The 13,519-nt window shown below is 50.1% G+C and overlaps 1 protein-coding gene across 3 annotated transcripts; it reads right to left on the bottom strand.

Annotated features, from left to right (window-relative positions):
* Positions 1 to 384: 384 nt before the first annotated feature.
* On the bottom strand, positions 385 to 13,470 carry CPSF4 (cleavage and polyadenylation specific factor 4). Of its 3 annotated transcripts, none has more exons than XM_070412590.1 (8): positions 13,231 to 13,470; positions 11,539 to 11,589; positions 9,493 to 9,645; positions 6,878 to 6,973; positions 6,428 to 6,521; positions 5,173 to 5,245; positions 3,420 to 3,590; positions 385 to 536 (listed from the first exon to the last, which is right to left on the bottom strand). In XM_070412590.1, exons 1-8 carry the CDS (start codon positions 13,331 to 13,333, stop codon positions 468 to 470), a joined length of 810 nt encoding a protein of 269 aa, XP_070268691.1. In that variant the 5' UTR covers positions 13,334 to 13,470; the 3' UTR covers positions 385 to 467. The 3 variants fall into 3 exon arrangements, with proteins under 3 accessions (XP_070268691.1, XP_070268692.1, XP_070268693.1); XM_070412591.1 differs by having other exon boundaries at positions 3,420 to 3,515; XM_070412592.1 differs by having other exon boundaries at positions 3,420 to 3,512.
* Positions 13,471 to 13,519: the final 49 nt, after the last annotated feature.

The raw sequence follows: 13,519 nt of genomic DNA, 5'->3' as shown, positions 1-13,519 counted from the left end.
CAGCTTCTGAATTCAGCAGGACATGGAGGAAGCAGGCGTGACCTAGCCTCAGTTTTGAGGACCCACCAGTCCCTGGGGTCACCAAGAAGTGTTTAATGAGGCCCAAGGGAAAGGGCCATCTTTCATACAGAACTGCTTGTGTAAGCTCTTCCCCACAACTTCCTCCTCTCCAGAGAGCAGTGTTCAGGAAGTCCCAGACAGATGTTGATGCCTAGACACACATGATGCTGATTTGAGGGACAACTGGAGCACATGTTCCCTTTTTAAAAGAGACTACAGCAAAATGGTAGGGAAACTGACAGATGTTGCCCCTCAGACTGATAAACGCCAGTGTGCTTGCCTACCAGCTCCAGCCAGAGTTGCACTAACACTGGCATTGAACAGTTAAATGCACAATCCCAAGGATGGCCCAGAGTGGTCCCCGAAATGGGGCCCTTTGGGCTGTTCTGAGCTGTCTCCAGCTGCTGTCACTGTCCACTGAGAAAGGCCAAGTGCCCTTTGGTGCATCTGTTGGCGTAGTGTCCTTTTTCACCACACTGCGAACAGTAGGAAGGAAAGAAGAAGGCAAAAAAAAAAAAAAAAAAGTAATTTTCAAATGCAGTTTTCAACTATGGTGGCACTCATCAAATACCAGGTTGGGAACAAGGACTCTGAAATTCTCAGTGGTACAGAGTTTCATTGAAATATAAGGATAAAGCTACAGAAGATAAGGTGGTATAGAAACTGCGGCCAAAAACTTGTCAAATGGGAGAGACCCCTGCAGCCAAAGGATGATCCGAGAGCACACAGTAGTGAGCTCCTTCAGCTGGCTGGGCACATGGGACCTGCCCGCAGAAGGGCTCTCAAGGTGGTAGGAAGAAGCCCACAGCACCAGAGCTGCTCCACCTGTCCAGGAATGCAGCCTCTCTGCATGGCTGGCCACTTACCTGTGAGGCACATTCTGGGACTGCCTGGCGATGGGAGGGAACAAGAAGAGGGAGAGAGAGAGACAGAGACAGAGAAGCTACCAGGCTCCTCCCCCAATACAGGGGGGGATTCATTGCTGTGGACACTGTGTGGGCTACACCCAGATTTCCCCTCCTGGTTCTTGCACACCTGCCTAAGCTATCCCTGGGGACAGGTTTCGGTCACAGGAGCAGAGATGGGACAAAATGGTTAGACTTGGGTGAACAGACCCGGTAAAATCACCTTAAAAATCTAGCATGGACCCTGATTTGTCCTGGTTCTGATTATCCAGTACCTGCCTTATTTTTACTTCATTCAACCTTTTTGCTCCTCAAAAAGGAGAATTCTAAGAAAGGAAGCAAATGGCATCCTCAAGCACCAAACAAGGGGTCTGGACGTGGTAGGGGCACCCACTCTGCACTAACCCATTCAGTGCCCTGCAACCCCTGCTTCCTCGGCACTTCCTGGAGGGTGGGGCTCTAATTGGTCACTACTGCCTAGAACTCTTGGCTGCTCTATTCCCAAGCCTGCTGTCCTCATGTTTCCAAGTCTTTACCTGGACTTGTGACCTGTGTGGACAAGTGGCCCCTGTAGCTGCCAGTTAGTCGTTTGGCTGATGTGATGACCAGAGGGAGGGACTGTGTGGGCCCATTCATGGCACTTGGCATGTCCATCAGACTCCACAGCTGATCCTGGGGAGTCCAGGATTCCCACAAGGCAACTTTAATATTAGCTGTAAAGTGCCCCTGGTAAGAAGAGGTTGGCAGGTCCTCACCCCAGCTTTCTGAGGTTCCAACACTTAGGAGAGTTTGCTTCACAGAGCCCTGCTGAAGAGTCCTACAGCGAGGCAAGAAGTACTTGGGAACTGACTGGTTAGAAGCTGCTCTGCAAGGACAGATACCACTTTCTCATTCCCCTCTGTACTTGCCTCCCCTGTTATGGCCCAGGCTTAGAAATCTGAGGCCTTCCCTGAATCCATGTGCACTTTTAACTTTAGTGTCTTTGGGCCCAGCCTTCCTGAGAACAAAAAGCCCTCCCAGGATAGAGTAGCAGCAGTCTGTTTCCTCAGCAGAGCTGGCACAGAGCAGGTGCTCAGTGAGTGTCTGATGGCCACGGGAAGTGTCCAGTGAATTGACTTTTCTATGAACATTTTAAATATATGCCTTCTACTCAGGCCTTCTACTTGCAGGCATGGATGCTACTGACATCAGACAAGAGATCACAAATGTCTAAGTATCAGATTTAGCACTATTTTTAGCTGTAAAAATTATGACTTAACTGTCTACTAACAGAACTGATACAATAAAATATGATTAGTCTCTGAAAAAGATTAGATTTACATATACTGATAGTATACAGGATAGATCTACAGTACTGATAGATCTACAGTATATTGTAAAGAAAGAAAAGTATAGAACTCTATACATACTAGGACCCCATTTATATTAAAATACATACCATCCTTGTCTTTCTGTGAATAAAAGTTTAGAAGGGCAGTTATCCAAGTGGGGTCCCTGGTGGGATCCCCCTTAGGGATTTTGGAGTGTAAAGGGGTACCATAACCAAAAAGCATAAGAACAGAATACAATAAATAAAGTGGCTGTTTTAGACAAGGTGGGAGTAAGGGACAACCCTCACTTTGTATCTTAAACACTTCTATATCATAAATTTTTTATTTTTAAAAGTATGGACTAACTTTGAATTTCTTCTAACAATTCCCAATCTGAAGTCTTTGTAAGTCTAGTTCTATTAGTCATTGTTTCTGATTCACTTGGTGGTGCTTGTTTCCTTCTATGCTTTGTGACTTTTAATTGTGAACTCATTCTTTGGAACTCTAGCTATGGGAATTCTGTGTGATCTGGGTTGAGAATAAATTCATCAAAGAGCCAGGTTCCAGGACCCATCTGGGCTGTTTTAGATGAGAAAACTAGCTTTTTAGCCCTCACCAAGGGCATAAATACAGGCCCAACTCATGGAAAGACTTGCCAATGACTATAAACTCAAGGAACTCCACTCACCCCTTCCCATCAAGAGCCAAGAATAACACACAAGTTTCCTAGTGGGGTTTTAAAAAGTTTACTCTTTCCCTGAGTGTCCTATTTTATGTATGTGTGTGTGTATGTATAGGGGGTGAGAAGGGCCTAAAGCTTTCCCCTTCAGTGTGCCTACGCAGGATCTGAGGACAATCAGAGGCTTCAGGGCTCACTTGTCCCTGGATTCGTGCTTCCACTTTATTCCTAGCCTTCGACAGACTTCCCTTCCTTTTTTGAAAGTACACTCCATTCATTGTGTGTTTAATCGTGTACCTGGCCTTGGTGTGTTGTAGAAGAAAGTAGCTCACCATAACGGCCCACTTTTACTGTTAAAATTAACAAAAACAAAGACTTTTCATTTTTCAAAATTAACTCTTTGGAGAATGAGGGAACAGACACTGACTGTGAAGACCCCTCCCCACCCCCCAACCCAAGACTCACCTTGTAACAGGTGACCTGCTCCAATGGGCGGGGTCCCCGGTTGCCTGCACTGCTGTTTTGACTCTGCATGACCCCGATGACCTGCGGAGCTCTCTGCTGATTGGGAGAAGAGTTCTGACTCGTTAACTGGATCAAGGAGGACGACCTTTGTAATGGCGGATTGTTATTTTGCTGGAAAGAGTTACACAACACGGTTTTACTGCAGAAAACACGTGCACGCAAACTACCAATGGGGACAGAAAAAAAGAGGGCGGGACTGCTCCCGCATGACCAACAGGAAGAAGGGCTTCTGAGGTGGCCCCGGAGAGCAGGCAGAATAGAAACATCTGGTGATGGCAGGAGCGGCTGCCCGAAAAATACCATGCAGACACACATAAACGAAAAGTAAAAGTAGAAAACAAAACACCAAAGAGACAAGGAGGTCTCTGGGGCAGTGGGGCGAGGGCATGAGCAGGCCTTACTTTTGTTTCTGAGGTTCTAGCTTCAGGTCAGGATGAACGCTTGGTTCAGCCAGATGTTTAGCAGCCTACACGGCGAGCAACAGTCACAGAAAAACAGTTGGAGGCTGACATGCTGAACTGCGGTCTAGGGCTGAGAGGGCCCTCCACTAGGAGTCACATGAGCAAGGGGGATGGGGGCTCCTGGGGTGGGACTGCAGAGCAAGGCCACCTCCCAACCAAGTGGTTTCTGGCTCCAGCCTCCAAAAATACAGGAATCCCAAGCTAGAAACCCCCAGGTTGTCACGGCTGCGCCAGCACCCAAGAATTCCCAACTTTGCTAACAAGGAATTCTATCTGATAGCTCATAACCTCCTGAGGATGGGGGTGGTCAGTGTGGCAAGTGCAGACATTTCTTCTGGCTACTCAGCATCTAGCAGTGAGGAAGGCCTGGTGGGGCTTTGACAACAAGTTCAAAGTCCATCCAGCTAAGAGGTTAGGCTCAAGGTCCACGGGTGGGTTTATTCAGCATGTTGAGACCCTGCCTAGCATAGTGGCCAGCCTTTCCTCTGGGTTTCCAATCCTCCACTCCAGTAACCAAACCTAGGATGCCCTTGCTGGGGTGGGGGTGGGGTGAGGGTCAGGGGGTGCAGCTGCTGCTGATTCGCTGACTCCCATTTGTCCATGGCTTTTCCTCTTTCCTCCTGCTTGAGGGGAATCGGGCAACTGCTGGGTTGTAGGACCCCTTGTCTAGAAAAGGGGTTGTTGGACCCCTTGTGGAGCCAGCTGGTCCTTCAGCCCTGTTCCCAGCATTCCCCGACGTTGGGAACATCCACAGTGTGATCACAGCACTGGCCAGAGAACTAGCTAGCCTTGGTTTTGTTCCCAGATCTGCTCCTGCCCAGCTGTGGCACCTCAGGCAAGCCCCTCCCTCTAGGAGTGTCAGTTTCTCCATTTGTAAAGGAAAGGGTCTGAACCAGAAGCAAGAACGGCAGAGACGTGGAGCTCCTGCTGCCTTCCACTCTGGCTCCAAGGTGGCCTCAAGGCACTTGCCAAGCAAGGGAAGAGAAACCAAGTGGGCATTCAGCTCCAGCAGACAGCCCTCCAAATCTAGAGGCAGATAACGAACTGCTCAGCTCCCTGAATTTTCTGCTGGAACTCAGGATGACTGTCTTGCCTCCTCCTGAGCCCTCTCACAGGTCTCCAGCTGGGGCTATGACAGACCAGGCATTGATGCAGGCACTGAGTTCTCTATTGCAAGGGCACTGCCAGGGCCAGCAATGCCATAGGGCCAAGGAAGGGCCAGAACACGGTACCTTTGACGGAGGCTGCGTCTGCTGGGGCAGTGGAGGCTGCTCGGTGGTTCCCATTGGCAGTTCAAATCGAGGGCTGGTGACCCAACAACCAGAGGGGATGAGAACAAGAGAAGAAGAGATGAAAGAGGAGCTAGGCTAGGCGATGTTCTCAAATTCTGGCCCCGGGAATATCATGGCCAGTCTCTACCCAAGTACAAAAATGAACCAACTGGACGTAGGGTGAATGTCGGCTCTCAGCTCTGCCCCTGAAGCCATAGGACAGTGGGAAGAACAGCACTGACGTGCCTGGGCTCAGACCCAGCTGTTTATAACTGGCTGAGACCTGGGGCAAGTGCTGCTCAGAGGAATGAGGAAACAGCTGTGGGTATCAGAAGGCAGGAGCCTGCTCCACGAGGGGCTCTGAGCATGGGAGCCCTTCCAATACACACCCTTCCCTGCAGGATCCAACTCAAGGGCCAGACCTTCTCTAACAGACTCCCAGGAGGACATGTCTGTCTGCCCCACAAGCAGGAACCCCTGGGCCACTTCTGGGCTCCTGGGCTTTCGTCTAGGGAGTGGGACCAAGTCACTTACTCACCGTGTGGCAGCAACCAGGACACTGTGCTCCCGTACAGGTGTTGGCAGTGTGGATGGAGGCAGCACCCTGTGCCACCCTATCCCCTCAACCACCCAAAGTGACAGGTGCACTGAGGCCCAGGAGAGGAGTGCTGAGCCCTGCTGGGTAAGAACCTAGCTTTGGAGGCCTGCAGACCTGTCTCTGACCAGGCACCGCACCCTACCACCACGTGACCCTGGCCAGTGGCTGAGCTGCCTGTCTCCTCATGTATGAAAAAGGACATTCTCTTTCATACTTGTGAGAGTTACATGAACTAGTGTATGTGAAACCCAAGCTCAGTAATTCATATAGGAGGCCCTGACATTATAGTACCCTTCCTCTACAGCATAAGTTCTTAACCTGAGGGCCCTAAAAATATGCAAGGCTATGTGTGCATGAGTTTCTCTGGAACACAGGGCCCATAGTTTTCATCAGATTCCCTGATGGCTGTGCCCAAGAAAGGTTAAATGCTGGTGTAGTCAGCCACCTGAGCTCAGGAAGCAGCTGGGATCCCTTCCCAACCTCCTATCGCTACCCCAGGCACTGTGCTATCTCCACCCAGTGACCAAAGCCCAGCTGAACCAAGGAAAGATGTACAGGGCAGCAGGGCCTGGGGCAAGAGCAGTGTGGGAGTTGGGGGGATAGGAGCTGGCTACTCACTGCATGAATTTACACGAGGGCCCCTCCGGGCAGAATCCCACGAGGTAATTCACACAGATGACTCTCCGCGTGTGCCGGTGCCTACACAGGGGACCTGTGGAGCCAGAGTCAAGCACTCAGACCACCCCCTCTTTAGGGGATGCTCTCGTGCCCATTGCCAATCAGAGCCCTGCCCAGACCATTGTCAGATACTGGCTTTGCCTCTTATTCATAGGGACAGTGGGCAGGACACACACCCTCTCAAATACTAGTTTCCTTATCGAAAATGCAGAAGAGAATGTAGCCCCCAGGAGCTTTGGGAGGCTCAAGTGAGTTGAGTGTAAAAAAGCCTCACTAGCCTCCAAATGTCTAACACCATGTTTGCTGGTGTAGGCAGGACAGGTAAGAAGGTCATGTGGGCAGAGGGAGGACTGGCCTCTTGCCAGGGGGCCCAGTCACTCCGACACCTACCGTGCTTGCAGAAGCCACGATCGTACCAAGGGCAGTCCTTGATCTTGGACTCGGGGTCGATGTGCAGGAAGGGGCACTCCTTGTTGCTGCACTCCCCTGCAGGGAAACCCAACATGTGTCCACCCAGGACAGCCCTGGGAGAGCTGGACCCAGACCCACCTCGGTTTCTCCCAAGGCAAAGAGTGCCAGGTGGCTCTGGTGTCTAGTCCTGGCCTGGCGAACCCCGAGACTTGATAGAGTGTCTCAGGGCCTTGGTTTTCTGACCTGTATGTGTGCTGTGAAGGTCCTCCCTTCACATGTGTCCATGCTGTCACCAGGGTCAATGACACTGACAGAGCTGGGCACAAGGTATACACACACTCATTAAATATCTCATGGCTCCATCCCTTACCAAAGATGGTGTCCCGGGACTGTGGTGTGCTCAGGTGCAAACGTACCAGTTGAGGCCAGGAAATTACTGTTCTACTTGGATCAGCTTTTCACATGTACTAGCTGGACAGGGGAAAGGTCTGAGGAGTCTACCTTTTAGGACAAAAGTAGGGAAGATTTTGGAACTCAGGTTGGGTCCCTGTGGTAGAAGGCAATGAAGCCTTTGTGAGAGGAGCTATCTTAGGAGCAACCAGCCCAGTTGCCACTAGCATCTTTCACCAGCTACAGTTCAGCCACCTCCATGCTTGCCCTTCCTTTCCAACCTGTTACACATAAAATGCTAATCTGAGAAAATGCAAACTCCTTCCCAGACCCACCAAGTTCCTACATGGTCTAGCTCATCCCTCCCGTTTCCTCCTCCCCTCCAGCCACTATGGCCCCCAGCTGTTCCAAGACACTTGTCTGCCAGGATTGGCCCCTGCTTAGCCTTCAGATCCCAGCTCAGGTCTCACCTCCTAAGAGAGGCCTTCCTGACCATTCTACCTAAAGGAGATTCCTCATGTGGTTCCATCACTGTTTATCTCCTTCAGAGCACTTATCGTGTCTCTTGTCTCACTGACATATCAGCTGCCTCTTGCCCTGGCTTCACTAGATCAAAAGTACCATGGGGCAGGAAATGGGCCTGTCTTCTTCATCACTGTCTCTTCAGGGCCTAGCGGGGGGACCCTCACCTGTGTTACAGGTGACAGGAGCTGCAGACAGTATGTTTACACCAGGTCAGGAGGGGGATGGGGGGGGGGGGCTGCTGTGCCCATGGTCATCAGCAGAGAAGTAGGGGACCCAGGTGAGCTTGCAGAGGCACCCTGGAGAGTCTGCCCTGAGGGCTGGCTCCTGCCTTTGCGGTCAGATGAAAGAAGGTTCCCATTGAGAAGCCACTGCTTTCTTTCAGTGATGGCTCCAGGAGAGGACAGGAAGCTTGGAAGTCTGAGTCCTATTTCTGTCTGTGCTATGACTTTGTAGTTTGTGTTGCCTCTCCAAAAAAAAAAAAAGCGCCATAACTCTAATTAATAAGCCAGCAAGCCAAGCCTGTTGGGCTGCTGTAATAATTAGCGTCTCCTCTGACAACAGTGCTTTGAAAGCGTGCAGCAGGTCTAGCACTCCTCGGCCCACCACAAAGAGTATAGCAGGCTTCCACCAGGCTTCCAGTCTCCCTCCGCAAGGGCTAGCCCTTGTCCTGACCAACAAGGATTTTTCCTAGTCAACCTCACTCAGAGCAGAGAGCCAGATTCTAGTTCCATCAGAGAGCACAACAGCTTGGCCGAGCCCTGTGCCAGGCCCACTGCCCTCAGCCTGTCTCTACTTCTCCATGCAGTTCACTCAGGACAACTTAGGCCACATGTTCTCTAAGCAGGGATCAAGCCAATCTCAGTTTCAAGGTGAAGAGTAGGGCTCTTTGCCTCCAGAATACAGCTCCCCAAACTTGCTATTCTTAAAGGGTATTTAGGACAGACAAGCTACTACCTGGGATCACATGTTCAGGGAGAAGGAAACCAACTCAGGGAGGCAATCAGTTGCCACACAACAAGAAGTTGGTTTAAGGGAGAAGGTAGACTTGAGCAGAAACAAGGCCTCTAGCCAGCTGCACTCTCACCCACCTACTGGGAGGCTCTCATTAATCTCAAATTCCCAAATTACCTGAAAGTGCTCAAAAAACGGAAGCACTACCCTGGCCAGTGTGCTCACTGGTAAGAGCACCAACCCACGCACTAAAGGGTCTCAAGTTTGATTTCTGGTCAAAGTCATGTACCTGGGTTGCAGGTTTGATCCCCAGCCCTGGAGGCAACCAACTGATGTGTCTCTCTCACATCAATATTTCTCTCTCATTCCCTCCCTCCCACTCTCTTAAAAAAAAAGTCAATGGAAAAAATATCCTCTGGTGAGGATTAACAAAAAATAAACAAGAAAACACACAGAAGCACTACACAGACGTAGGGATTATTAGAGAATAACTTCCCATGACTAATAGGCCAGCTGAGGGCTGGAGAGCAATGCCTAAGGTTCTCATCTGAAGCTGGACAGATTGGAGACGGTAGATACCCGGAGTGCCTGAGCAGTTGCTTAACTCCTCTGGGTCTTGGTTCTTGGTGGAGCCTCCCTAGAGTTACTGATGCTGGGGGTGGGGGGCGGGGGGCGGCGGGTTCTGGATGGAGGAAGGGGCCTGGCCACACCTTACCGAACTGCCTTACCAAACTTTGAATAGAAGTAGCACTCAGGCATCTTGGTCATGTCATACTCGTGGAGGAACTCGCACTGGTCCCCCTTCTTGCACAGCCCCCGCAGCCAGTGTTTGCACACCACTGTCTTCTCACCACTAATGTGGCGAAACGGGCACATGCCCCCTGCGGAGGAAGAAAGATGTAGCCCTGAGCCCAGGGGCACTAGGCCTAGGGGAGCCAAGGCGCTTCTCCCCACACTTTCCTGAGGCACCAAAAACCAGAATGTCCCAGAAGGTGGTGGCTGCCCCTAGAAGGCAATGTGATTTTAGGCAGTACATGGGCACACATTTTAAGTTTAAAGTTATGTCTTTTATTTTAATGTGTTTTAATAAAATCTAACTAAAACATCATGATTTCACAGATTGTATTTAAGATGGAGGCTTGACAAGATCAACAGTGGTGTGGGGGAGGGGTGGGTTTATTTCTTTATTTAATTAAAGAATAGTTCCAGTGATATATGGACATGGAAAAAATTGTAGGGCTAGTTAAACAAAGATTGGGGTTTGGGAAACCCCAGTTTTATTTAAGCTATCTTCTAGCCTAAAAGATAGAAGGTAAAGAGGACCACCAGTAGAAGCCTGGACTCCAGGTGGGCTCCATCTTTAGTTACAAGTACCTACTTAGCCTCCAATAACTAAGAAAATCAGTTACAGAACTGAAGAAATGCATTGCATACAAACTGGGGGAGGTCTGCCTTCTGCAGTAGGACCTGAGTGATCATCCTTACTGACAGGACAGAGCCATACCCTGAGAAGGTCCTCTTTCTAAGTAGTGGCCTGGCAAGACTACTGGGAAGGCCCAACCAGAATGAGGTTGTGACTGGGAAATTTCTGGACCAGCCCTGTCCAACAGAACTTTCTGCAATGATGGAAGTTCTATATTTATGCTGTCCAATATGGCAGTCAGTAGCCACATGTGGCTATTAAACAGTTGAAATATGACTAGTATGATTGAGGAACTGCATTCTTAATTTCATTTAATTTTAATTGATTTAAATTTGAATAGCCACATGTGGCTAGTGGCTACTGTATTAGTTAACAAAGAAACAGTCATAATGCCCTTGTTAAGGACAGTTGCTAACAGATGGTGGCAGGTCAGAAAGGCAGAATTACTGAGCAAGGACATGGGAATGAGCCCAGGGATGATGATTCCAACTGGAAAGCTGGAGGTCAAACTGGTTGACCTACAGGTATGTCTATCGTCTCAGTGATAAATGACTGAGTTATAGAACCAAAACTTGCCAAAATCAGTCATTAAAACCAATCTTGCTGTAATTCTGTGTTCTCTTTCAAGCTGTGATCAAATTTAGTAACCAAATAAATTTGCCTAGAAAAAGAAAAATGGCCAGATCTATGTATAGTATATAAGGTCCAGCCAATACTTCTCCTTATGAATAAACTGGCTCACGCAGCCTCTGTGGGGGCCTGGTTAGCATGAACAAGACTCCATGAGACAGACTATTGTTGGGTGTGGGGTTTTTTGGATGAGAGGACATGGAGAACAGTGAGCCTGTACAGACTGTAGAATCACAAAGGTCTGGGCTCAGATACTGGGCTCAGCCATTCAGTAACTCTGTGAGTTTGGGAAACAGCCCTAAAAGATAGAGGTAAAGAGGACTACCAGCAGAAGTCTGTCTCCACGCGGGCTGCATCTTTAGCCTCCAATACCCAAGAAAGATCAACTACAGAACTGAAGAAATGCATTGCATACAAACTTGAGGAAGTTTCTGAACATCTCAGTGCTAGGAGCTCCTGTTCATGTCATAGGTCAGCTTGTGGCCACAGGGAAAGTGAGGTGAGAAAGCTGATTCAGAGCCAGGTTCAGTGCCGTGTTTTAGGTTTCAGGCAGAACACCCCATCATGTTCCTACCCTATCCAAACCACAGTTTCATCTAAGGACACTATTATTCTTGAGAAAGCAATTTAAGCTAGAGACCTGATGGCCTACAAGTCTGCTAGGGGAGAGAGAGGTAGAAGGCACCTCAGGAGGAACATCAAGGAACCAGGGGTCTCTTACCTTTGCCACAGGCAGCTTTCAAAAAGAATTCACAGACAGCAGCCCCTGACTCTGTAGAAAGGAGAGAAAGGGAGAAGGGTCAACAAAGCAAGGTGCAATTGCTACTGATGACATATGAAGACAGGGAGAGGAAAACCTTCTGGCCTTTGACCTATGAAATGTTCATGATACAGGAAATAGGCTGGCAAAAAAAAAAAAAAAAAAAAGCAAAGCCCAACCAAGCAAGAAAAATGTTGCTTATGCAAAATGAGACACATATGTTAAGAGCAGTCATTATACAGGCTTTCTGAGAGTCTCCTATAATAAAAATGCTTTCGAGGATTTGGGAGTGAGTGGGCGAAGGAAGGATGGAGCACAAGATCAGGGAAATTACCCGGTGTGTGGACCTTCCAGAGGGCTAATTCCCCAGCACTTTAATGTGAGGCAGAGGGAGGGAATGATCTCACAGGAAACACACATGAATGGGGACTCTAAGGAGGGGAGAGAGAGAGAGACAGAAAGAGAGAAAGAGAGAGAGAGAGAGAGAGAGAGAGAGAGAGATATGGGGGGGGGGGGGGAGAATGAGAGAGAATGTCACCATTAGGGAGGGAAGAGCATATAACTGAAGACAAAAAAGCAGGACTACTCTTAATTTGCAATACCAACGCAATTATTAAAGGAGCAGTGCTTTGCTTCTACAGATGCAGCTGGTTCCGGTGAGGGGAGCAAGTGAACACAGGTGGGGTGCATGCGGTGGAAGTCAGTGGGATCAGGGTTAGCTGTTCCAATGAGCCCAGTAATTCAACGGCCGTGGCTAACAGAATAAACCTTTCGGTTTCACAAAGTTTTGTCTATCAGCAGGCATTTCAGAATTGCTGAAAACCCACAGAGAGCATTTCCGAAGGCCACCTTCTTGCCTCTACTTATTAACTTGCAAGGGATTCCTTGGCTTTTGGGCTGCAGGCCGATTTTGCTAGGACGGACTCAAGGCGGTGGAACTGGGGATCCTGGAGGTGTCACTTGTTCGCATTTCAAAAAGTCTGAAAAGGGAGCTCGGGCACCTGCCAGGTGTGATGAAAGACCCAGAGTTGGAGTCCAGAAAAGAACGGAGGGATAGGCTCCCAGGAGTGAGTCCTAGGAGAAGAAGGAGCTTGAGAGTCTGACGGGTCTTCCAGACTCCGCCAAAGGGGAGAGCACAGTGAGGGCACTGGAGGTGGGGAGGAGGCTGCACAGTACTTTCCAGGAGTTGGGGAGTTTGTGGGGGTGGGGGGTGGGGGAAGGATTTCCAATCGAGGATACCCGCCTTGCCCTGGCTGGTTTGCTCAGTGGATAGAGCCTCGGCCTGCAGACTGAAGGGTCCCCGGGTTGGATTCTGGTCAAGGGCACACGCCCCGGGTGTGGGCTCAATTCCCGGTAGGAAGCTTGCAGAAGGCAGCCAATCAATGATTCTCTCTCATCGTTGATGTTTCTCTCTCCCTTTCCCTTCCTCTCTCAAATCAATAATATATATTTTTTAAAGAGGATACCCGCCTTCATTCAACAATTATTTGAACAGCCGGACATGGTCCAGCCCTCCTGAAGATTATCTTAAACCACCCCCGGGGGATCAAAGATTTGAGGAAGGTGGGCTCCCGCGTGCGGGTCCCAGGACCGAGGGGAAGGGGTCCCAGTTCCGAGTCGGTTGCGCCCCTGGCCCGCCGGCCCCACGCTCACTGTCCATGCCGGGGAAGGGCAGCGGCTGCGCGCCGAGCTGCTGCTCCACCGCGATCTCCAAGTCGAACTTGATGTGGTCCACGCTGGCGATGATTTCCTGCATGGCGGCGGCGGCGGCCCCACCGGCCCGGCTCCTTCTCGTACCTCGCCGCACTCACACTTCTACCCGCCACCGGCCGGCGCACACGGTCCTCCTCCGCCTCGCCTCGCCTCGCCTCGCCTAACCTGGCCGCCGCCGCCGCCGCCGCCGCCACCGCCGGCGCCCGAGGTATGCCGGGAGCGCTCGAAG

This window comes from Myotis yumanensis, unplaced genomic scaffold, assembly GCF_028538775.1.
Source record: "Myotis yumanensis isolate MYYU_CA2020_CCGP unplaced genomic scaffold, mMyoYum1.0.hap1 SCAF_4, whole genome shotgun sequence".
NCBI classification, from domain to species: Eukaryota; Metazoa; Chordata; class Mammalia; order Chiroptera; family Vespertilionidae; genus Myotis; species Myotis yumanensis.
The sequence above is the reverse complement of the archived record's forward strand: the minus strand, read 5'-3'. Positions and strand labels throughout refer to the sequence as shown.